The sequence below is a fragment of the Herpailurus yagouaroundi genome, unplaced genomic scaffold, assembly GCF_014898765.1.
Source record: "Herpailurus yagouaroundi ecotype Mexico unplaced genomic scaffold, PumYag 569, whole genome shotgun sequence".
Lineage (NCBI taxonomy): Eukaryota > Metazoa > Chordata > Mammalia > Carnivora > Felidae > Herpailurus > Herpailurus yagouaroundi.
Genome location: NW_024412786.1, coordinates 1,271,138 through 1,293,526, shown reverse-complemented (window position 1 = coordinate 1,293,526; position 22,389 = coordinate 1,271,138). Strand labels below are relative to the sequence as shown.

The window sequence follows — 22,389 nt, the reverse complement described above, 5'->3', positions numbered from 1 at the left end:
TTCTTCTTCTTCTTCTTCTTCTTCTTCTTCTTCTTCTTCTTCTTCTTCTTCTTCAGGGGAAATTTAAAGGAAAATTGCCATGTAATAGAAAAGAGATTCTAATCACTACGTCTAATTACCACGAAGGGTAAACCACTTAACCAAAGAAGTGTCGTGGGCTCTCTTTTTTTTTTTTTTTTTTAAACTTAAAACCTGCTATAAATGCCACAAAATACACTCACCAACGCTGAGGCCAAGGGTGTTCTGGCTAGTTCGAGGCTGCAAGGGTCAGGGCGGCCGCCCACAGAGGGGAGATTCTAGACAGAATCTGCCCTGGCTCCTGAATCCTCACGCGCTGCTGGGGTGCTGGGGGGGGGGCGGCGGGCACCCCTGCAGCATCTCTCGTTGTGTTATGAGGACACTCAGACGAGCTGGACCAGGAGGGGACATGGTTTCAGAGTGGATGTGGCTTCAGGCCCCCTCCTTGGCTCGAGGGGCCGGGAGAAGGCAGAATTTTGGGAGCTTCGCTCAGAAAGGACTCTGGAAGGATGTCTGATGCTGAGGTGGAATGTGTGAGAGCGGGCCCCAGGGCCTGGCTGGCGAGTGTCCACTATCCTCAGGGGGACGCCTGCAGCGAGCCCATGGGAAGCCCCCACCTGAGCCCCCGGAGCAGGAGACCCGAGTGTCCTCAGGCCCAGTGGCTCTGGCCTGCTTTGTGCTGTGGGGGAGGGAAGTTTACCGCCCAGGCCTGGCCTTGGAGGCCCGCAGGCCTTTCCGGCCCTTGCTCTACCGGGCCACCTGCCGTTCCCCAAATGCCTTCCTACCCTCTAAGAGGATGGATGATTTGACCTCTCCCCGGTGTGGTACAAGGAGAAAGGAGGACCCGGAGTAAGATTGGGGGACCAAGCATGGCCGCAGTAGGGACTTGGAGGGGGGCCGTGGGGAGGCCGAGGACTGGGACACCGGGAGAAGGCATGGGTGGTGCCTTGAGGGAGGGGACCTCATTTCTGAAACAGCAGGGACCTCGGGCTTCGGTCCCTCCCACCCCCCCGCCCCTGCTTCCTGAGCCAATGCCCCACATCCTCACCTACCCTCCGCTCCTCCCCAGGCTGCCGGAAAGGGCCTGAGTCGGGGGCGCTGCAGGTCAAAGGGAGGGCGACCTTCACAGAGACATGAAATTAAGGCTTGGAAAAATCTCTCTCCTGATCTCATTGTATGAGAAAATGATTCAAGTGGGGAAGGGCGGGCTGGGGGGGTGAGGGGGTGGGAGGCTTAGTTTAGAGCGAGCTGTCCACGCCCTCCGCCTCTCCCTGGGGCTGGGGAGCTGGCATTCCCCGTCAGGCGAGACCCGCTCTCCTCCACCCCGCTCGGGCGGCTGTTGTCCACTTCTTTCAAACCCTGCCTCTTCACCAAAGGGGCCAGTCACATGTTGTCACGAGCGGCGAGTGGCCGGCCCCCGGGCCCGTCCCGGCGGCCCTGTGTTCAGCTCCCTGTCCCCGCCTTTGGCTTTTGGTCAAAGCAGTCGAGGCCTTTTGAAAACGCCACCGCCAGGAGCTGGACACCTTCTCATCCTCCCTGCCCTCGGACCAGTGCCTCTCCTTTGACATCGCTCCTCAGCGGCAGAGCACAAGCGGCCCGTCGTTGACAGGTGGTGACCCAAGCTCCCTGGGTGCCGGGGCGCGGGAGGCGGCAGAAGGCTAGGCGCCGCCCCGCCCTTCTTTCCAGATCTGCTGCCATTATTTCATTATGGTTTTAATCTCACGGCTCACCAAATCGCAATGCCAGTTGATAAATGGTGGCGACACGGGTTCCAGAGGGAGGAGATAAAACCTGAATTCTTCCGAGGGCCCCAGATCCGTACCCTTCCGTTGCTGGCCTTTCTGGAGCTCTGGTCTTCCCCCCTCCGGAGCAGGGTGCCAGGGGTGGGTGCGGCTGAGTGTTCTGCGTTCGGCGGGGGTGGGGGTGGGGGGGTTGCTGTCTCCCAGGGCTCTTCTGACAATTTTCATGTCTTTTTCTGGGCTTTGTGTGAGCAGCCATGGAAACCATTAGGTCTAATCAGCTGATTAAAAAAAAAAAAAAAGAAGAAAAAGAAAAAGTCCCTGCACCAATTACCTGTCCCGGGAGGAAGCATACAGCACAGAGGAAACACAGAAAGTCGCTGTTGAGGTGACTGTATCTGTGTGTTGGGGGGGGGGCGGCGGGGAGAGAGAGAGAGACAGAGAGAGAGAGAGAGACAAGGACACTGGCAGTCAGAGAAAGCGTTTCTCTGTATCAGAAAGGAGTGCGGCCCAGCTCTGGCCAACCTGAGATAGGGTCGCACCGAGACCACCCCTTCCCTAGGGTCTCCTGAGCCACCCGACCAGGACAGATACACCTCCGCCTTTAGGAACAGCATTGTCTGCACCCCCCCCCCAAGACACTTTGTCTACTTACTCAATGATTTCTAGGAGAAAACAACATTTTCGTGACTCTATTGTCTCAGGAAAATCGTACGAACTGACCCAAGAAGTAGTTAAGGACCGTGTATGTGGCTCTATCTACCCATCTGTATTTAGAGACGCGACATAGAGATAGCCAGGTAGATAGGTGCACCTCCGAGTGGCTGGGAAACCCACCGCTCTCGTGGGGCTTCCACGGAGTATGGTGCACGGAACTGAAGAGGGTTGCGGCATAGGAACAAGAAAGTTTGCTTTTTAATCGACCACACCATCGTTCAAAGAATGCAGCGAAAGACGTGCTCTTTCTTGCAAACCTGCAAGGGAAATGGTACGGAAAGAACCAGGGAAGGGGTTTCCAGACAATATCTCCATAGCGAAGGATCTCTTCTTTCCCCTCTCCTTCGTGAGGAGCCTGAAAACTTTCCATCACGTTGTCACCAACGAGCAGCCGGCAGCGGGAGCCGCATGGGGGCCTCGCGTGTTGGCTGTTCTCTCTGACGGCTCTTTTGTGACGGCCCTGAACAGAGCGTGAGGCATACACAGACGCTGTACAGGTAGTATCTTTCCAGTTCAGGAAAAAATAAAAAATAAAAAATAAAAAATAAAAAAACCCTGACCCAACCCTGCCTGCCATATTATTTTTAGTCTTTCCTTCCCCAGCTGGCATAATTTGGTATAAATTATGTCTTCACCAACGTCAAATCCCCCTCCTACCTTCTAATCTTTAGAAAAAAAAAAAAAAAAAATTTTTTTTTTTTTTTTTCTCTGTCGGGTTCTATAAAATCGTCAACCCTTCCCAAACTTTGCTTTCTGCCGGGCAAGTCGTCGTGGAATTTCTCTTCCTTGCTCTATGGGATGGCAGCAGGCTGGGGCAAAGCCACGTCGTCGCCAGGCCGGGAGGAGGCGGGAGCTGGGGCGGAGGCGGCCCGGGTGGCTGGCATCATGTGTAGGTGTAGTCTATGTCGGGGATGCCACCGTCCCGGTAGCCCCGCGTGGTGCCGTAGCCGATGGTGTGCGTGCCCTTGCAGAGGCTGCTGCCGTTGGAGGGGAAGATGGTGTGGACCACGTACTCCTCTTTGGCGCGGTAAGGGTTGATGGGCAACATCTGCAGTCCGGGGCCTCGGATTTCCAGAATCGAGTTGTCCTTCTTGGTCCCTGACTCCATATAGTCATCCTTTTTCCGGCTGCCCCGATTGTAGGCCCGATCTCGGGTCAGCAGCTCTCCGGCCCGGTGCACATACCAGCAGATGGCCCCCAGGACCAGGAAGAGGAAGACGAGGGCCACGGCCCCACCGATGATGCCCGCCAGGGGCAGGCCTGCCATGGGGTCTGCGTTCTGCTCCTGGTTAAGCGTGGTGGTGGGGCCGTGGCTGTCGGCCGTCTCCGCCTTGGCGCACACGGGCGTCTCGTCAGCCACGTAGGTGTTGCCGGTCTCCATGGTGACCATGCAGATGATATAGGTAGACTTGGGCTCCAAAGCCGTGAGCAGGTACTCTGTCTTGTCCCCCTGCACCAGCGTCTCCGTGATGGAGCCCACGGCCGGGCTGTGGCCCAGGCGCAGCCAGCTGAGCCGGAAAGAGGAGGCGGGGAGCGTGGCCTTCCACGTGATTCGGATGGAGTCCGCCGTCAGGGGCTTCACGTGGATGACCAGGGTCTTGGCGCCATCGCCCGTGGCCATGGGGTAGTCGAGGCTGGAGTCGGGGAGGCGCAGCCCTGGCCTCTTGGCCTTGAGGGTGAAGAGCGAGCCCTGGGGTGTGGTGGCAGAGGCGTGGTCGCCGGCCGTGGTCTTGGCCGCGGCGTTGGCCGCGCCGCCCTGCGCCCCCGTCTCGAAGCACTCGTCCATCTCGCTGGTGATGTCCTTGATGGCCATGCCCCGGACCTTCTCGGGGCCCTGGCACATGAGGCCGCGCACGTTGACCACGGCCGCCCGCGCCTTCACCCAGTCCCGCAGCCACATGAGGTTGCAGCCGCAGAACCAGGGGTTGTTCCGGAGTAGCAGCTGGGCCAGGCTCTCCAGGTCGTCGAACAGGCCCCGGGGCAGCGTGGTGAGGTTGTTGTTGGACAGGTCCAGGCGCTCCAGTTCACGCATCTTGGCCAGCGTGTTGTAGGGGATGTGGCTGATGGCGTTGTCCTGCAGGTAGAGCTTCTGCAGGTGGGCGCTGGGCAGGTTGAGCGGGGGCGCGGCCAGGGAGTTGCGCACCAGCGAGAGCTCGGTGAGGTTCTGCAGGCGGCTGAAGGTGTCGTCGGCGATGCGCTGGTTGGCCAGCAGGTTGCCATCGAGCACCAGGCGCCGCAGGCTGTTGAGGCCCTTGAAGGCGTGCAGCGGGATGGTGGAGATGCGGTTGTCGTCCAGCCGCAGCTCCTCCAGCGTGCGGGGCAGCCCCGAGGGGATGCTGCTCAGGTGGTTCCGGCTCAGGAACAGCAGCTTGAGCTGCTTACTGTCGGCAAAGGCGTCCTCTTCGATGCTGACGGTGGACACGGAGTTGTCGTCCAGGTGTAGCTTCTCCAGCAGCGGGATGCGGGCCAGCGAGTCCCTGGCGATGGCGCGCACGTTGTTGTCCTGCAGGTGGAGCTCCCGCAGGGAGCGGGGCAGGTTGACGGGGAACTCGTCCAGGTCGTTCTCGTACAGGTAGATGACCTGCACGTTGACCTTGGTCTTGAGGTCCTGGGGGATGCCGGCGTTGTTGATCTGGTTGTTCTGCAGGTAGAGGGTGGTGGCGTCGTCGGGGATGTCGGCGGGGATGGAGGTGAGTCCCCGGTCGTTGCAGTAGATGAAGCCGTTGTCGCAGCGGCACACCGAGGGGCAGGTGGTGCTGTCGATGACCTCCGTCAGGAAGGCGATGAGCCCGTAGCAGAGGAAGAGCCAGTCCCGCAGGTCCATGGTGGCCGTGGTCATCACGACGGTGGCTGTGACGGTGGCAGCAGGGGTGGCGGCGGCGGTGGCGGTGGGGTGTGCCACCACCATGGTGGACGGCTGGGGGAGCCGGGCCCCGCCCGATCTGGAGCCTCAACACCTGCAATGAGCACAGGACACGTGCGGTGAGAGCCAGTCACGGCGCCCACCCGCCGGCCGCCAGGGGGTCACCGCGGGGCAGAGGTCAAGCCTGGAGGTGCACGCCCCGCGGCCCTTTGTGTGCCAAGGTTACGTCCCAGGTGATCCCTCGGGCTGAGGTCAGACTCTAACGACGTCTGGCCCACGTCAAATCTCATCAGGAGCAAAGATGTCTGTGAATCGGGCGGCCACGGTCTCGGGCCTCCCGGACGGTGATTTCGAGCCGCGGGTGAGGTTAATTTAGTGAGAGCCACGCCGCAGTTTCTGATTCTTCTTTCAAGACTTCACACTAAGCCAGTCTTTATGGCTAATGGTGAAAGTGGCTGGTCAATGTTGATGGGATGGATTTAAGGCGTGTTTTATGGATGCAGAGCCGCTATTTCTCACTGGAACGGAAACTCGCATCCCTATCTGGCTCGTACCCAGGGTCTGAAGGAGAAGCTTGTTTCCATGAGGCCTGTGAGCCTCAAAGAGGGGGCGGGGGGGGGGGTCAGTAGAACCTGCAAAAAAAGAAGCTGCCAGCATTAGCCACTGGTGAGCAGTGGAGAGCAAGGAGCTTCATTGTCTGGTGTTAAAACAACATGTCCTGTTTGTCACTCATGCATTTTATAGACAGAACAATGAGGTGTCAACGGAATCACTTTCTTGTGTATTTACAGAAAACTCCTTTATCAGACGTGCCCTCCCTAGCTCTGCATTCTGTGTTGTGCGGGAAATTATTCCACACCCTTCCCAAATCATGCAACTTTCATTTGTATGTATATATACGTACATACATATATACGTATATATATATCTGTATATATATATATACCTATTCCATAAATATATATATACCTGTTCCATAAATATATATATACCTATTCCATAAATATATATATAGCTGTTCCATAAATATATATATAATATATATACCTGTTCTATATGTATATATATATATATATGTGTGTGTGTGTATACATATGTATGTATATATATATGTATGTAAGTATGTATCTGTTTTCTTGCATTTAAAGAAATGACACAAATAAAAAGAGGGAGGGGTCCATGCTGAAGCAACCGGCTGCAAGGTGTAATTTCGGTTTTCACAAATGGAAAAATTGCCGCATAGATTTTTCTCATATTATTTTACTGTTCATAGTAAAAAATCAATTAAGGAGAAATCATCCTTCACCCTCAGCCGGGAAGGTGTCTTCGTGCAGCCGGCAAAGGTCTGCCGCGTGCCTCTAGGTGCACGAAGGCTTTTCCACGGCGGGACCCGATCAACTGCCTCTCGGACTGTGAGCTGCGGCCCCAGCCCGAAGCCGGCCCAGCCTGGTGTCCGGAGCAGAGTGAGGACCCTGCTCGCCGAATGAGTCAGTGGGGAACCTGTCTCATGTGCGGGGGACTGAACATCCCCATTTCTCAGCCACATCAAACCTCTCCCTTGTCCGTCCCTCTCAATGCCCGGGACGACCGCTCTGATCCGTCTAGCAAAGCCATCTTCACCCTTCAGGACCATGCTCAAATGTCCCCTCCCCTGCTAGGCCTTCCTAGCAGACAGAGCCTCCCTCTGCTCCACCCATGTGTCCACCCATCCACCCACTCGTCCATCCAGCCACCCAGCAGATCTTTAGGGAGCCCCCACCACGGGCCAGCCTGCGTTCCAGCCGCTTGGGATTCCATCCTGGCGGGACGGTGGCTCCCAGTATAGTGTAGACCTCTCCTAGAGCTTTATGAACGTTTAAGTCACTTAACCTTCCCAGCAAACCTGAGGTCAATGCTCTTCTGAGTCCCACTGGACAGAAGAGAAGACTCAAGCTCACAGATGTTAGCACACCCAAGACCACTTGAGAAGTGGTAAGGGGGCGCCCAGGCCAGAACCCGGGCCGCTGGGTTCGTGGTGCTTCATCCCGTGCCCATCTCTGTGGGCCGCAGGTTGTACCGTTGGGGGATTAGTGCTTTAACGTCCCCTACTAAATTTCAGGTGCTCAAGGGCAGGGACCGTGGGCTGTGTAGGCCTGGTGTGGCTTGGCATCGGTGATCACCGAGGTGCCGAGCAAGGCAGGAGTGCCTCCACTCACCCCTACACACTCGTGCCCCTCATCTGCATTTATAGGGGCCTTTGGGCAGATCATCTCGGCAGCTCCGAGGCCCTCGGGAGCAAGCTCAGGCTTTGTCCATGGTTAGCGCACTAAGCCTCCTCAGGCCCTGTGAGCCGCAGGAGGTTTCGTCCGTGAGGTGGACCCGAGGCAGGTCAAGGGCCAGCAGAGGGCAGCTGGCTAGAAGCAAGTGAGGGCAAGGGGGAAGGGTGCCTGGGGTCTGTGCGTGGGGCCAGAGGGACCCCGTGGAAAGCCCGGACAAAGCGGGGGAATGATGAGACCCTGTCCAACACTCTGGGCTCCTGAAGTCAGCGTAAGCCCCCTTCTACAAGCACCTGCTGGCCCCAGGGGCTGAGGACACTTGCCTGCTCATTCCTGCCTGTTTCCTTGAAGCACGTTTCCCAGCCCAGGCTATGGGTCCTGAGCCCACGCCCAGCCCCGCCCCTTGGGACTTAGAGTCGGTCTCTGCTTCCTGCACTCGAGCTTGCACTTGGGGGATTTCTCGATCATCTTTGTGTCCCTGGCTCGGCTGCCCTGGCCCACTCCCCTCTCTTATCCCCCTCCAGAGCCCTGCACCGTGCTGCCCAGCCCTCCTGCCCTCAGTGTCAGCGAGAGTCATCCTGTAAAATCCAGCTGGAGCGTGGGCATCCCACACTGCCTGGCCCTTGTCCGACCAGATTCCCTCACCTCTCATTACATCCAGGATTGAGAAGGGCACCGGCCCAAACTATACAAGAGGACAGGCTCGAAACAGAGCTGCTGCATAGGCCTGGACGTGCTGGCCTTCAGAGGACAGGGATAAACCCAGGCACGGGGGGGGGGGGGGGGGGTGGGGGGGGGGGCGGGGGTGTACCAACCAGCCAGGTCTCACCCATCGCCCGTCACAGATGCGTGTTTGTACCTATGCCAGCCTGTCACATACACACGAAGGTTATGGAGCCTGGGTATCCTGTCTCAAGATGCTTAGGAGCAAAGAGGCAGGGCTAGAGCAGGTGCTGGGGACAGGAAGGCTCAGGCCTACTCAAAGGCCACCTTGCCTTGGTCTCAGAGGTCACGTCTGAATCCTTCTGTCTCGGGGTCCAGCATCTGGCCGGAGGATACACACCTTCTCTGATCTGTCAGCTGCCGAGTCCTGGCACAGGGGATGTGGGTGGCTCCTGGGCTTGGCCGTTTTGGGGCAGTGCCCTGAGCAAGGGGCGGACTTGTTAAGGCCAAAGCCAAGGCCAGCCACCACATTCTCTGGCACAGACATCAGTTTCCGGTGCCTGCTCAGCTCATGGCCACAGCCCTCAGCTTCCAGAGGCCCTGGCATCATAATAGAGTCTAAATTGCACCTTTCAGAGATGCCTGATGGATAACCAAGAAGCATTTGGGAGGCAGGAACCCAAGGCCTTTCCCTTCCCCTGTCTGCGGGCCTCATCCATCTTGGCTCAAGCTTCCCCTCGCCGCCCCTTCCCCAAGGCTGCAAAGCAGGGCAGGGCCTGAGGGGTGGGGAGGAAGAGGCATGCCTTGCTGGAGGAGCCTTTAATTGCCTGGGTGCCAGGTGGCCTTTTTATTCCTTTGTTGTGTGTTTGATGGTTTATGTGGCCATCAAATTAAACCCGGTAAATTGCCCGTCTTTTACGGGGTCACTTGTGCGGATTCCGCAGACTTCAGCATGATGTGAGTTACGACTTACCAGCTCCGTGACTGACAGCAGGATCCTTCCCTGGGAAGGGAGCAGGGAGGTGGCTCAGACTGGAGGTATATAGACTCCCAGTAGCCAAGGGGGGACCTGGAACATCATTCTTGGCATTCTCCATCAGTCACTAGCTCCTGCCGTCTTGCACGGCAGAGGAACCTGGGTTCGAGTCCTACCTCTGCCACTATGGGATCTTATACAAGTTGCTTGGCCTCTCTGAGCTTCAATTTCCTCATCTATAAACGCGATCATAGTAGTTCTCCTGTAAGGGGAACTTATTATTGAGGGCTCAATGAGAAAATACGTGCACAGTGACCCTCGTAAACCTGTACATGCCCGACGCATGAGGTATAAAAGCTGCCTCGATTCTCTGACTGCCCCCAGGCACGCCTGCCTAGGCTCTGCTTAATCTCTTTCCTCTGCTCTCCAGGGACCCCTTCTTCACCCCACTGCCTCTGTCGTGCCTCCAGGGTAGACTGGGAGCCTGTAGCCCAAGCTGCCTCCTGATAGGGACCCCTTGTCAATCGCTGTGACGCCGGGTCCCCTCTACCTCAAACTGTGCATCCACAGCCCCACGCCTCAAGCTACAGCCTGGGCCACACAGAGCTGGCCCAGCAACACCACGACCCTCCTGGGTTACCCCAGGCTGCTCCAGCCTCTCTCTCATGGGGAGCTGTCCAGGCCCCGGGGAAGGGATGTGGGGTAATCGGTGGGGCTCATCGCTCAGCTCTCGCCTTGGTCCCCCTGGAACTCTGAGACGCAGCCCAGCCCCCGATTCCTAAAGGCCTTGACCTCCCTCATGCTCCCTCTGGGCCGTTGCTCCGTGCTGTTCCTGATCTTTGGACACCAACGCCCCCTCCCCCGCTCAAGCCTGGCTGAGCCAGCTTCTACTCCTCCCCAAGACTTCACCTTAGAGCCCCCTCCAGGAAGCTTTCCCCAGAAGCCTCTGCAAGGCTGACTCCACGTTGGCTTTGCTCACAACCACTTCACTGGTGATTATTTTTCTGCCAGCTGAATGGGGGCACCTCCCTGTCGGGAACCCCTGGCTTGGTGTCGTCCCCAAGTCCCATCAAGCTGGGTTGCCAGAGGCCCAGGGACTCCTGGGGGGTCCAGTTGGGAGGGAGGGTTGGCGTGAGGGCGCCTGCGGGGGGGGGGGGGGGGCCAGCTGCAGGACACAAGGCCTAGCCAGGCCCCGGGCATGCTGGATAGGAGCTGGTATCTACCGCTGCAGGTCCTGGGGGGCACAGTTAGGTATGAGCATGTTTCTAGAAGGAGCTGGAGGTCCCGGGCAGGAGAGGGAAGGCAGGGCGGGCCTCCTCCTGCCCCCGGGCCCTGGCCTGCCTTCCTGTTCACCAGGGAAGGCAACTCGTCTGGGGACGTCCCGAGGCTGGGTGCCCCGAAGGGCCAGGCACAGTCTCAGCCCCCACTTTAGGAATCAGAACATTCCAGGTGGTGCCGACCCCAAGAAGGAGGCGTGGGAACCAGCATCAGGGAGGGGAACAACAGAGCTGGGTTCGAACCTGGCCTCAGCAGCTCCCAATTGCGGGAACTGCAGCGCCGCCTCTCCGGGTCTCCGCTTCCTCCTCTGTAACATGCTGCCGGGAGCCCCACGCTCCCCGGAAGATGACAAGACAGGGTGGCGCGGAGGGCCCAGCACAGGACGCGTGGTTTTAGAAGGAAGGGCTGCTCCATCCTGTCCTGGGAGGGGCCCCAAGGAGCTCCTGTGACCCACTCAGGGCAGCTGTCCGGCTGTCTTGGCCGAGCTTGGCCAGGGGGCCCCTCCCCCTTCGCTTTCCGGTCCTTCTCTTCAGCAATGAGCATTCATTGTGTTTTCCCTGAACCTTGCCAGGCCCTCGGGTCCTTACTGGAACAGCAGGGCCGGAGGCCGGAGCAAGATGTGGTGAGCGGACTAGGGACGGAAGCAGCTTCTCAGCCCAGAAGGGGAGAGACAGGGGACCCTGGCCCCAAAAGGAGCCAAGACTCCCCCCCCCCTTCCCCCCACCCAGGCAGGGAGCTTCACCAAGGCAGGATCACCTCCATACCTGTGGTGAGTCCTCAGCGAACCTTTGTTCAAGTTAACGAGGGGCCCCACACTTCCTTCCCCACCTCTCCAGCTCACCTACAGGCAACACGGAAAGAGGAGGGCCATGGGGCAGGGGGCTGGCCTCTGCCTCCTGGAGCTCAGCGAGGCCTGGCAAGAGCTCCCCCCACCTCCAGGCTCCCCCCACCCCCACCCCTGTAAGGCAGATAGCCCAGGGGGCTCTCGCCTGGGCTCCGTCCAGCTGCCCCACCTGCTGAGGGTGGCCTCAGGTCTCAGGCCTTCCTCCGTAAGACGGCACCATACGTGATCCGCTTCCCTGGGTGTAAGCTACGGTCGTTTGCAAGCCTGAGCAGCCCTGAGCAGAGGGCCTGATGCAGCATTCCATTCGGAACAGGGGACCCTTCGCTGTTCTCAGCAGCAGGTAGCGCCCCCTGCAGGTATAGATGTGAAGTGTGGGCCAGAGGTGGAGGGGGGACCCTGAGACTTCTGGGTGAGCGGGCCTGTTCCAAGCCCTAGTTGAGGCCCAGGCCAGTCTGAGCCCACTGGAGGTACCTCCTTCCGGCAGGGGGCTGGCGGCCACGACCCTCAAGGCCCTCCCAGCCCAGGCCTGCACAACTCTGCTCCTGCTCTTATCCACGGGTGCCATTGAGAGCTTGTAGTGGGAGGGGAGGGCGGGGGTAGGGGATTCTTTTAAACCCTAAAGTTAATTATTTTTCTAATTTCACGCCGCATGCATTATGCATCAGCTGTTACCACTGGCGGTAATTGCAGACAGGTATGCAAATCCACTAAAAATGTACCTCGAGTTCACCTCCCCGCGTGGGCCGTCTGGGCGGTGCCGGGCAGCGGGATGTCCTGAACTTCAGAGAATGCAAATCCCTTTAAAAAACAAGACTTTAAAATTGTGTCTTAGGAGGTTAATTATATTGATAACAGTGGTCGATACTAAACTATTCAGGGCCGGGAGGGAGCGGGGGGATGAAAGGAGACACATGTAATTTTGTTTCTCCCTCTCTCCCCGCGTTATTTAATAAGATATTCCTGCACCTGATATTTCTGTCTGTCTGTGTGCGTTTTTAGTAAAGCTGCCGGGACTGAGGCTTAATTCCTTTGGGGAAGGAAAAAAGGAAAGGAAGGGGAGTTTCGGGAGGCCGAAGAGGGACGTGACGGCCTTTTTGGCCGGGGGGCCAGAGGAAGGAAGAGAGAAGGCAGCAGTGGAGGGCTGGTGCCAGCCCCCGAGAATAGGCCGCGACCCCTGGGTTTGCAGGGTCAGCGCGGCTGGGCTTCTAAGCGGCCAGCAGGGTCCTAGCAGCCAGGGGCGGAGGGAGAGACTGGGTATGGTGATGTTTATTGATACTAAAGCAGAGTCTGGGAGCCGGCTGGGGATGGGACCCCGTAGGAGCTGTGTGGCATCCCTTAGACGCGGGCCCTGCTCCTGGGCAGACCGTCCTGTGTATCGATCGTGAATTGATTATCCAGCCCTCCCCATTAGAATGGGAATTCCTATAACCCAGGGCACGTTCTGCCCTGTTCACCAGCCTAGTACAGAGCCTGGCACGGGAATGCTCGTAGACCTCTGTTGAGCGCACGAGTGCAGGACGATGCCAAAAGGGAGGCCCCACAATCTGAAGCCTAGAAGCAGGCAGGGGGAGAGAACGCGGGAGAGGCCGGCCACCCATCAGCCCCACCCTAGGAGGTGATAACGACTCAGGTGCCTTCACCATGACAGCCCAGAGAGGAAAAAGGACTGACTTGTCTGAATCGTGCCACTCACTGCTGGGGGAGGAGCTGGACACAAACCCGGGCCCTGGACTCGCCGTCCAGTGCCCTTCCCTTCCCAGGTGTCTTTCCTGCCCTCTCACCTGCCCAGGGGGGACCTCCCCAGCCCCAGAGAGAGAAACCTGAGGAAGACCCCTGTCTGCCCCCCTGCTCATCTCTTACGACCTGGTGCTGCCCAACCACAGATCTACCTCCAGGCCCCAGAGGCCAGCCTCGCCTTCTTAAGTTGGCCTCCCTCCTCCCACCCCACAGGTATGCGCAAGGGTGGAGCCTACCCTCAGGACCCCGGAATCGGAATCGGGGAGGTACGGGACTTTGGAAATTATCTGCCTTTCACAGAGGAGGAAAAACCGAGGCCCAGAGAGCGGAAGGGATTGGTCCAGGGCAGAGAGATAACCCCCAGCAGCCGCAGCCACTCCTCCCCCTGCCCTCCTCCTCCAGCCTTGGCTCTGAACTCTCAAACCCTTTCCCAGAAGATCGGCACAAGGAGGGTGATGGTGCACAGTGGCCAACACAGGGGCTCATGGGGGCGGCTTCCCCTACCGACAGGTCTGTGGACCCTTCTAGCCCTAGGGGCTGGGACCCATTAGTGGCAGTAGCTGGCAAGGGGGAGCACCTGCTGCATGCTGGCTCCTTCATGACCTCCCCTCCCCTCCAGCTGGCCACAGCCCTGCAGAGACTGCGCCCCCAGCGCACAAAGGGGAGCACATTCAGGGAGCGGAAGGGATGTGCCCGGGGTCACACTGCTCACGACAGGAGGGATGGGGCGCCAACCCATATTGGCCCAGCCCCACAGCCCGGTTTGTTTCTCTTTGCCTTTCTGCCTTGGGACGGAAGGAAGTCGCACAGCTCACCAGAAACAGAGCCCGGCGCTGAGCAGAGTCTCCATAAATATTTGGGGCACAGGCCTGGGGGAGCAGCGGTGGGTTCCAGGAATTGCCCCCAGCCCCTCCTAGGGGCTGGGAGTTGAATAGGGACAAATGACCGGGGAGTGGGGGACACGTGGTAGGGATGGGGGGAGGGAGGCCAGGTGGGCAGGGGCCAAGCTCGGGCTCCCAGCGATCGTGACGCCTTTCGGCCCGCTGCCGGGCTGGCGCGCCTTTATAATAAATAACAGCAAATAGCCGATCCGCAGGGCATCTTTCACGCCGGTGGCTAATAACACGGCTATTAATGCCCCCGCAGACGGCGTGCGCGTCGCGCCGCGCTGACGAATGTCCCGGGCCCTGGCGCAGTCATAAATCAGCCCCTCTCCTGGGGAAGCGTGCAGAGAAGTGTCATTTTCCATCTTGGTAATGAATTGGGGCTTCCCTGCCCTGCCCTGGGCGCCGCTCCTAGAAGTTGCCTGGGATTTGTGTTTGGGGAGGCACGAGCCCTCCCTCCTGGCCTCGGGGGAGCCTGGGGAGAGTAGGCCCTGCCCCCCAGGCAGGACCCAGCTCCCCACCTGACAAGCCCGGGACGTTCCGCAGCCTGAGTGAGGAGGAGGGGCCCTCTGGCCTGCTGTGTGATCTTAGGACACTTGCTGCCTCTCCCTGGGCCCTCAGCAAGCCACTCTCACCCAAAGAGGGGCTGGACTGGAAGCCAGAGAGCAGTGATGCCCAGGGGCCAGTGGGTGCAGGGTCTTGGGTGGTGGCTTTGGGTCAACCCCACCCTCTGTCCCTCCGTCCAGGGCAGGGGCAGACCTGGATGGAAGGACTCCCTCCAGCTGGAGGGCAGCAGGTGCCATGGCCAGGAGCCTCGGTCGCCAAAGGTCCTGCCTCCCCCCAAGGCCTCACTGCCGCCCCCTTTGGGCACAATTCAGAGGGGCTCAAAGTAAGACCTCCCCGCCCCCGCCCCTGCCCAGGCTGGAGCATCCCCCCACCGCAGTTTACGGCCCGGAAGGGCCACGACCTTATACCCTGGGTCGGCTCACCCCGGGGTAGAACACAGGCCACTCACTGGGTGGCAAAAGACCCCTCCCCTGGCAAACTACCTGAATTGAACGTGTGGGGCGGGTGGGCTGGAGCTGCAGACTTGGGGGGCTCTGTGACGCCCCAGTGCAACCCAGCCGGGAAGCAGCAGGCCCCAGCCGTCTCGCGTGCTATGCCTTCTCTGGGCATGAGGAGTCACGGGGCCTTCCTGGGCCACCCAGAGCCCATCTGCGTGCGTCTTACCTCCTCAGCTGCAGCCCCGGAACCTGCTGGGTCTGGCTGGGGTCTCTGCTCTGGATGCTTCCGGTTGAGCTGGGCCCAGACACAGTCACATTCTGGCCCCGCGGCCCTGGCACCCAGGCACGGGCCACAGACTCGGGGTGTTGCGTGGAGCTGGGGGCGCCCCGGGGAGCAGGGAGGACACCCTGCTCGTGCTCAGACGTGGCTTCGGGTCTGGAGCGGCATCCTCTGTCTCCTAGGCTTCAGGCACCGCTGGCCTCTCCCCCCGGAGTGAGGGGCGTGCATGAGGGGTCTGCAGAGGCCCCCCCCCCCTGCAGCCCCAGGACCCCCGTGTGCAGCCTGAGGGTGTTCTGGGCCCCTGCTCCCCAGGCATGCCCTACAGCCTGGCGTCCATCCCGCGGAGGTGGCCTCTTGCTGTCCTCTTTCAACTTTTGCCCTTTTGTCTGCTGGCCGCCACCTCCTCTGCGAAGCTTCGGCGTGGCTTTTACCCCCTTTTCTCCACCAAGTTTTTCTTCTTCTTTTTTTTAATCCCTTTAAGTCACTCGGCAGAATGGGCCCCGGTGCAGAGAGCGTTCTTGCGTGACAGAGCTGAGAGGGAGCCACTCTCCAAAGGATCGGTATTCCTGCCACTCAGGCTGTGTCTCCGGGGGGGAAGGAGGGGGTCCATTACCCCGCTGAGGAGTTCAGATGTTCACCGCGGGGCTGCGGCTGCTGACATGCGCCGCTGAGCTGTCAGGCCCCACATGCCTCTCTCTGGAAAGATGTTCGGGTGGGTGGGGTGGGGTGGGGGGCGGTGGACGCTCAGTCCTGCTTGGCTTCTCCTGTTCGGAGAGAAGGTTTTCTTGCTGGGGAGGCGGGGCGGGGGAGGGGCGCGTTCTTCCTGCTTCGTCCCCTGGTCTCGTCTGTCCAAAAGGGAGGCCTTCGCACCCACTCCCTGCCTCCTCACCTGCCAAGAAACAATAGAAGCGATTAAGCCCAGGGAAATTAGGAGCCGCACAGGGACAGGCAGCCTGGGCTGCCGCCGCCTGTCCTCCCATCCCTCTGGAGCCTGCTTTCTGGAGCACCACATTCCAGGGAGCCGGGAGGGGGCTGGGATGCTTCTTCCCCCATCTCCCTTCTCTTCCGCAATCCAGATAACAAACAGGGGGCCACGCAGAGCACCCTCCTCAAAGCTGCCCGGTTTCCTTTTCCTGGAGGGTGGAAGGGCCGGAGAGAGAAACATGAAGTTCGGAGGGCTCCTGGCCATGGCGGGGGCTGCCTGCACGGTCCAGAGCTGGCTCCGCTTCCCCCAGCACCTGCTCCTCTTGCTAAATGTCATTCAAAGGATCCAACTGGGCCACCGCGGTCTCGGCTTCCAGAAGCAGCACTGCCTTTCCTCCCCACCGCCGCCTCGGGAAGCGGGAGCATCGGGGAAGCTGGGAAGTTGGGTCTCAGAGTCCCTGGCCTTCCACTTCCTAGGCCGGGGTCAGGCCTCCACACCCCTAGTGCCCTCTGAGGCCATCCTCCCCTTTCCGCAGAGACCTGGGGGCAGGGTTGGCTGTTCCTCAGAACCCAAAACAAAACCCGAGCCCTCCGGATCGCCTCTCATTAGCGTGGCGCCCTGCAGCCCTGCGGTGCCCCGGTGTCCGTATTCCCCCTGCAGGAGCCCCTCTTTGGAAAAGGGCTTTTATTACACATCTGAGAGTGTTAGCTCTGGTTTGAAATCGGATCCAGATGGGCTCAGCTGCATCTGGGCGGTCTTCTTTGTCGGGCCCAAGGTGGCCGATTTGAGGAAGGCGTGTTGTCTGGGGCCGTTACAAATAAAAACAGGGATATTTAGGGCGCGTGTTTTTTAAAAATTTTTTTTTTTAATGTTTGTATTTATTTTTGAGACAGAGAGAGACAGAGCATGAGCAAGGGAGGGGCAGAGAGAGAGGGAGACACAGAATCCAAAGCAGGCTCCAGGCTCTGAGCCGTCAGCACAGAGCCCGACGCGGGGCTCGAACTCACGGACTGCGAGATCATGACCTGAGCTGAAGTCAGACGCTCAACCGACTTAACCACCCAGGCGCCCCAGGGCGCGTGTTTTAATAAGCCCAGAGCCCAGACTGGGGGGCGGAAGGCACTGCCCACCGGATGCCCAGCCCGGCAGGGGCGCGTGCGGGACGAGGGGTGGGTGCTGTCCAGGTGGAGCGCAGGCCGAGGCTGACGGGGGAGCCTTGAGACAAGCCTCCCCGAGAGGAAGGAGGTTCAAGAACCAGCAAGCCCCGCAGATCCTGCATGGCCAGGCCCTGCTAAATACCTGGAGTACGAGCAGGCAGGCGGAGTGCGGCCCCTCCAAGGCTCAGGGCAGGGGTGGGGCGGGAGGGGAGACGAGGACAGCCCTTGCATGAGGGGTGACTGCCGGGCTACGGCACGGATCCTTCTTGCCGTTACACCCGCACGATTGCATCCAGTTATAAATTGTAATTTCTCTACGAAAGGCAGAGATGGAAACAGTCCAATGAGGTCATCTGCCTCCCTGGCCGGGGCGAGGAAATTGTTTTGTACCGCTGGGGGTGGAGGCGGAGGCAGCTGGGCCTCCGTATTTAGAGAGGACGGGGGCAGTGTCCTCAGAGCCCAGAGGCTCCAGCCGGCCATGGCCACCGATGCCCCACGACAGAGAGAAACCGCCCAAGTTCTGCTTTGGAAGTTATGGATCCAGGAGGGCAGCCTCATCCCACTGGCATCAGGCCCTTGTCACGGTCCTCAGGGTAAAGGCAAGGGTCCTAGGCAGCTTCCAGAGCCCCACAGGGCCCGGCCCTGCCTGGCCCATCAGCATCCCCCGGAATGCCCCGAGGCGGCTCTCTCCAGGCCCTTCCCCACACTGTCCCTACTCCTGCCAGAGTCCACCCAATGTCACCCCTCCCCTCCTGCGTCGGGCCACCCCCCCCCCTCGGGGTGCAGGGCCACACACACCCATGGTGTCCTGAAAGGGAGGGACTACATCTGCCTCTCTGCGGCAGAGCCCCGTAGCTGCTGCCTAAACGCACCCCGGGAACTCCACTCTCCTTTCTCATTTAGAAAATCGGGGACGGCTGGGTGGCTCAGTCGGGTAAGCGGCCGGCTTCAGCTCAGGTCATGATCTCGCGGTCCGTGAGTTCGAGCCCCGTGTCGGGCTCTGTGCTGACAGCTCAGAGCCTGGAGCCTGTTTCAGATTCTGTGTCTCCCTCTCTCTGACCCTCCCCCATTCATGCTCTGTCTCAAAAAAATAAATAAACGTTTAAAAAAAAAAAGTTTAAAAAAAATTAATAAAAAAAAAAAAAGAAAAGAAAATCGGGGACGGAGCCAGGCTCTTGGCGGGTCCCACCAGCTTTGCCTATGCTGGGTCAGCCTGGCCAGGGGTGGCTGGAGGTGTGAGCTCTTCCCACGTGTGGGTGCGTTACTAGCCACCTGAGCTCACTGAACCAAACAAGGCCCGGGAATAAATATGTAAATGTGCCCTCTTGGCAAACATCTACCGTCCCCGGTGGGCGCACTACTGGTACTGGAGGGCGGTGGGGGGGGGGGGGAGGCTGGGACCACGCAGTGCAAACAAAGTGAGCACTTGTATGGGGACTTTCTATGGGGTCAAAGCGCCAGAGGGCAAAACAAATCTGCGCAGTCCCAAAGGGTCAGCGACGGGAGCCCCTCTTCTGCCCCTGGCCACTTTGGCCCAGCTCGTAGGCACTCCCCCTACAGGACGTTCTCTGCTCGCCACCCCTCGCCTCCCCTGTTCCCATAGGCTCTAGGTCTCTGCTCTGGTGCCAAAGAACCAGTTTTTTTGGGTCAACATCACAAAGGCTTCCACTTGTAAGTACTTGAGATGCTTACAATTTTACTTCTTGTTATAAATAATAACATCATGACCGTATTAAAAGGAACCTGAAAGGGGGAAAGAAAGCCAAGTGCACAATCCCACATGTCTACACCACTCCACTTTGGCTGGATCTGTCTGTACATACACACTGTCTACAAGGGGACAGTGTGCCTTATCCTTTTCCAGGTCATTTCTGCTTGCCATCTCCCTTGAGCCTTGAGACAAACCAGCACAGCTCGCAGGGCAGGGAGGACCATTGTGCAGGGGCAATGACACTGAGAAGGGGGGCCTGTCCAAGGTCATACAACCTGCATGACAACCAGGACCTTGAATTCTGGGTCAGTTCCCCTCTCTTTGCAAGACACCAAGTCTCAGTGCAACAGAAACACCATCAACCAAACACAAGGTGGCCCCTGGGGCCACTGCACTTGGATTTTTCCTGAGGCCCTCTCATGCAGTCATCTGCCCATTCATCTATCTCTCCATCCACCCATCTATCCATCCATCCATCCATCCACCCACCCATCCACCCACCCATCCATCCACCCACCCATCCATCCATCCACCCATCCACCCACCCACCCACCCACCCATCCACCCACCCACCCATCCACCCATCCACCCACCCATCCACCCATCCACCCACCCATCCACCCACCCATCCATCCACCCATCCATCCATCCATCCATCCACCCACCCAGCCATCCAGCCATCCACCCACCCAGCCATCCAACCACTCATCCATCCATCCATCCATCCATCCATCCATCCATCCATCCATCCACATAGCTCTCCATTCATCCATCCTTCTGTCCATTCACCCATCATCCATCTATCCCCCACCCTCCACCCATCTCTCCATCTATCTGTCCATCTCCTTGTCTCTTTCCATCTGTCTGTCTCTCTTTCCATCCATCCATGCATCTGTCACTACCCCCTCCCTCCATCTCTCTATCCATCCACCTACCTGTCCATCTTTCTATCTACCCATCTTTCTGTCTCTCCATCTGTCCATCCATCCATCCCTCCCTCCCTCCCTCCATCCATCCAGCAAACATGTACTGGTTCCAGGTCTGCTCCTGGCACCATGCAAGGCATCGGGATTCAAGGAAGAGCCCCTGTCCTCTAGGAGCTCCAAATCCAGTGGGGAGGCCATTGGTTTGCAGAGAGCCATAGTGTGAGACCCACACTGGGAGCAAAAAGCCCACCTTGTCCGGCCTGGGAGGGTGGATCACGGGGGGGCCCCACGGGGAAGGTAACACTGTGCTGTGGTTCCGGGATCCTCCAGACTCCTATGTCATGATAGTCACATTTGAACTCAGTGGCGAGGCAGAGCGGGGCGCATGTGGCTGGGTCTTCTCCGACCCCCTACCTGTTCATCTTCTAGGGTACCCACCCCCCCTTTGGACCTCAGAACTCTCCCCCCGAAGTGGAATCACTCTCCAGCTTTGCAGCTCCCAGCTGCCCTGAGGATCGGTACTCACTGATATTAATTCCTAAATTAGCAATTAGCCCTCCTGCTTCATTTCAACCTATGGCTCTTAGGGATGGATTATTATGTGTGTATCATTAATCAGACGCCCGGTATATGCTGCTGGAAACCCAGGTGGGCTTTATGGCTGGTGACTTAGTCGAGTGGCATTTTAAATGAACAACACGCCTGTGCCCCCCAGCCCCTTCCTGGGCGAAACTGCCCTGTGGCAAAGAGGGCAGAGTTTAGATCATGGCGAGCAGGTCAAAGCTGGCTCGAGCTAGGAGACCCGGGGTTTTCTTTCATTCGGGACTTCCAGGCTGAGGTCAGCATCTGTATCCGACCTGTATAGATGAAAAGGCTCTTTGTGACTCAAAACCGAGTTTGTTCTCTGGCTGCTGACTTCCTCCCACCAGGACGGCCATCCACAGGGCCTGTTTCTTTTCCCCCACCGTGACCACAGCGTGTGGGTCACTCCTCTCTCATGCCAGCGTGGACCTGGGAGCTGTCACGGCCGCGGTCCCTCTCTGTAGGAGGCAGAGGGCTGGGGGCCGGGGCCACAGGGCAGGGAGAGCTCTCCCACTCGAGAGGATGGACCGCTCCTGCCACAGAGCCAGCATAGTAGGGGTGGGGTGGGAAGGTCACTTCGGGCCAAGGGACCGGCATACGCAAAGGCTCAGAGTAGGAGGGCTTGGTGGTGAGAAGGCTGGTGTCCCAAAGCTCTGACTGAGTTAGTGTGGGGGGGGGGGGGGGGGAGCCGCGAGCTGATAGGGGGGAGGGCCTTCTGGCCTCGGGAGGAGGGGGGACTTCTGCATGCTCTGCCGAGGGGCCTGGTCTTCATCCCGAGGGCAGTGGGGAGCCAGGGAAAGGGCCCAGGCAGGGGGAGGCACGCCCAGACCTTCATGGAGAACTTGAGGGTGCTTGGGTGCATGAGAGGGACCCAGTGAGAAGCTGGGACAGTGTCCCCAGGAGCAGGGGTGGGGAACAGTGGGGTTGAGGGGAAGGGGCTGGCCAGGCAAGTCTCCCTGAAGCCTGGGGGCTGAGTGGGTTCCTGCCCCCTTCTCCCCCTCACCAGAGGGTGATGGACCGAGCACCTCCAGGCACAGGCAGCCCGCTGGGGGGCTCAGGGCCTGAGTGCGCATGCCTCTAGGTGCCCGGGCGGGGGCCAGGCAGGAGCCCTCCGCAGGGGGCGTGCCTGGAGGCCCCAGCTCGTCCCTTCTGCACCGGGAGCCGTCCCCACCCTGCCCGCTTCTCGCAAAGCCTGGCCCCCAGCCTCGGCACTGCAGCATGGCACCCCATAGCAGGTGAGAAGAGGCGGAGGCGACAGAGCCTGCATACACAGTGTGAACCCCAAGCCTCCAGTCTGCTAATTAAACCGCTTCCTGACAAAACCCAGACTTTAGCGGGTGGGTGTGGGAGCGAGGGCGGGAGCCGGTCTGTGGGCAGCTGCAGGAGGCCTGGCTGCCTGGCCAGCGGGCCTGGACCACCGCCGGCACCCACCCTCGGAGGCAGACCGCTGGAGAATGGGGGGAGGGGTGGGGGAGAGGGCCGAGGACCGTGCCCAGAGCAGAGAAGCCAACAGCTCCAGGGTCCCAGGGGGCTGCTCTTCCCGGACAGCTTTTCAGAGAGGAGATGTGGTATTTCCCCCCCGCCCCGCCGTGGGATGTCTCTCTCCCTCTCCACGTGTGGGCTGGAGCCGGGACCTGGGAAGCAAAGGCAGCTGTGGCTGGAGGTGGCTTGGAATTCGCTCCCATCTCCTGGCGCTGGGCTGGCAGAACAGCCCAGGGACCGAACTGGCCCACACTGCTGGCACCCGCTGCCTGCCTGCCTGCCTGGCCCCAGCGGCCCCTCCTTTGCACCGTCTGGGGGGGCCTGGAGGCCTGACTCTACCAGTTGAGG

The 22,389-nt window shown here is 59.3% G+C and overlaps 3 protein-coding genes across 6 annotated transcripts in view; 2 read left to right on the top strand and 1 right to left on the bottom strand.

Moving 5' to 3' along the window:
- The window catches only part of MACROD1 (mono-ADP ribosylhydrolase 1), a 152,200-nt gene that overhangs the window by 38,928 nt on the left and 90,883 nt on the right, over window positions 1-22,389 (top strand).
- Window positions 164-15,734, bottom strand: FLRT1 (fibronectin leucine rich transmembrane protein 1). 4 transcript variants are annotated; one of them, XM_040465572.1, is made up of 4 exons: window positions 15,024-15,187; window positions 12,073-12,151; window positions 5,460-5,969; window positions 164-5,390 (listed from the first exon to the last, which is right to left on the bottom strand). In XM_040465572.1, the coding sequence occupies exon 4, from the start codon at window positions 5,380-5,382 to the stop codon at window positions 3,358-3,360; it is 2,025 nt and encodes a 674-aa protein (XP_040321506.1). In that variant the 5' UTR covers window positions 5,383-5,390; window positions 5,460-5,969; window positions 12,073-12,151; window positions 15,024-15,187; the 3' UTR covers window positions 164-3,357. The 4 variants fall into 4 exon arrangements, with proteins under 4 accessions (XP_040321506.1, XP_040321507.1, XP_040321505.1 ...); XM_040465571.1 differs by lacking the exon at window positions 15,024-15,187 and adding an exon at window positions 15,205-15,734 and having other exon boundaries at window positions 2,229-5,390; XM_040465573.1 differs by lacking the exon at window positions 12,073-12,151.
- On the top strand, window positions 16,397-18,306 carry LOC121023629 (uncharacterized). Its single transcript, XM_040465576.1, has 2 exons — window positions 16,397-17,020; window positions 17,258-18,306. Exons 1-2 carry the CDS (start codon window positions 16,422-16,424, stop codon window positions 17,571-17,573), a joined length of 915 nt encoding a protein of 304 aa, XP_040321510.1. The 5' UTR covers window positions 16,397-16,421; the 3' UTR covers window positions 17,574-18,306.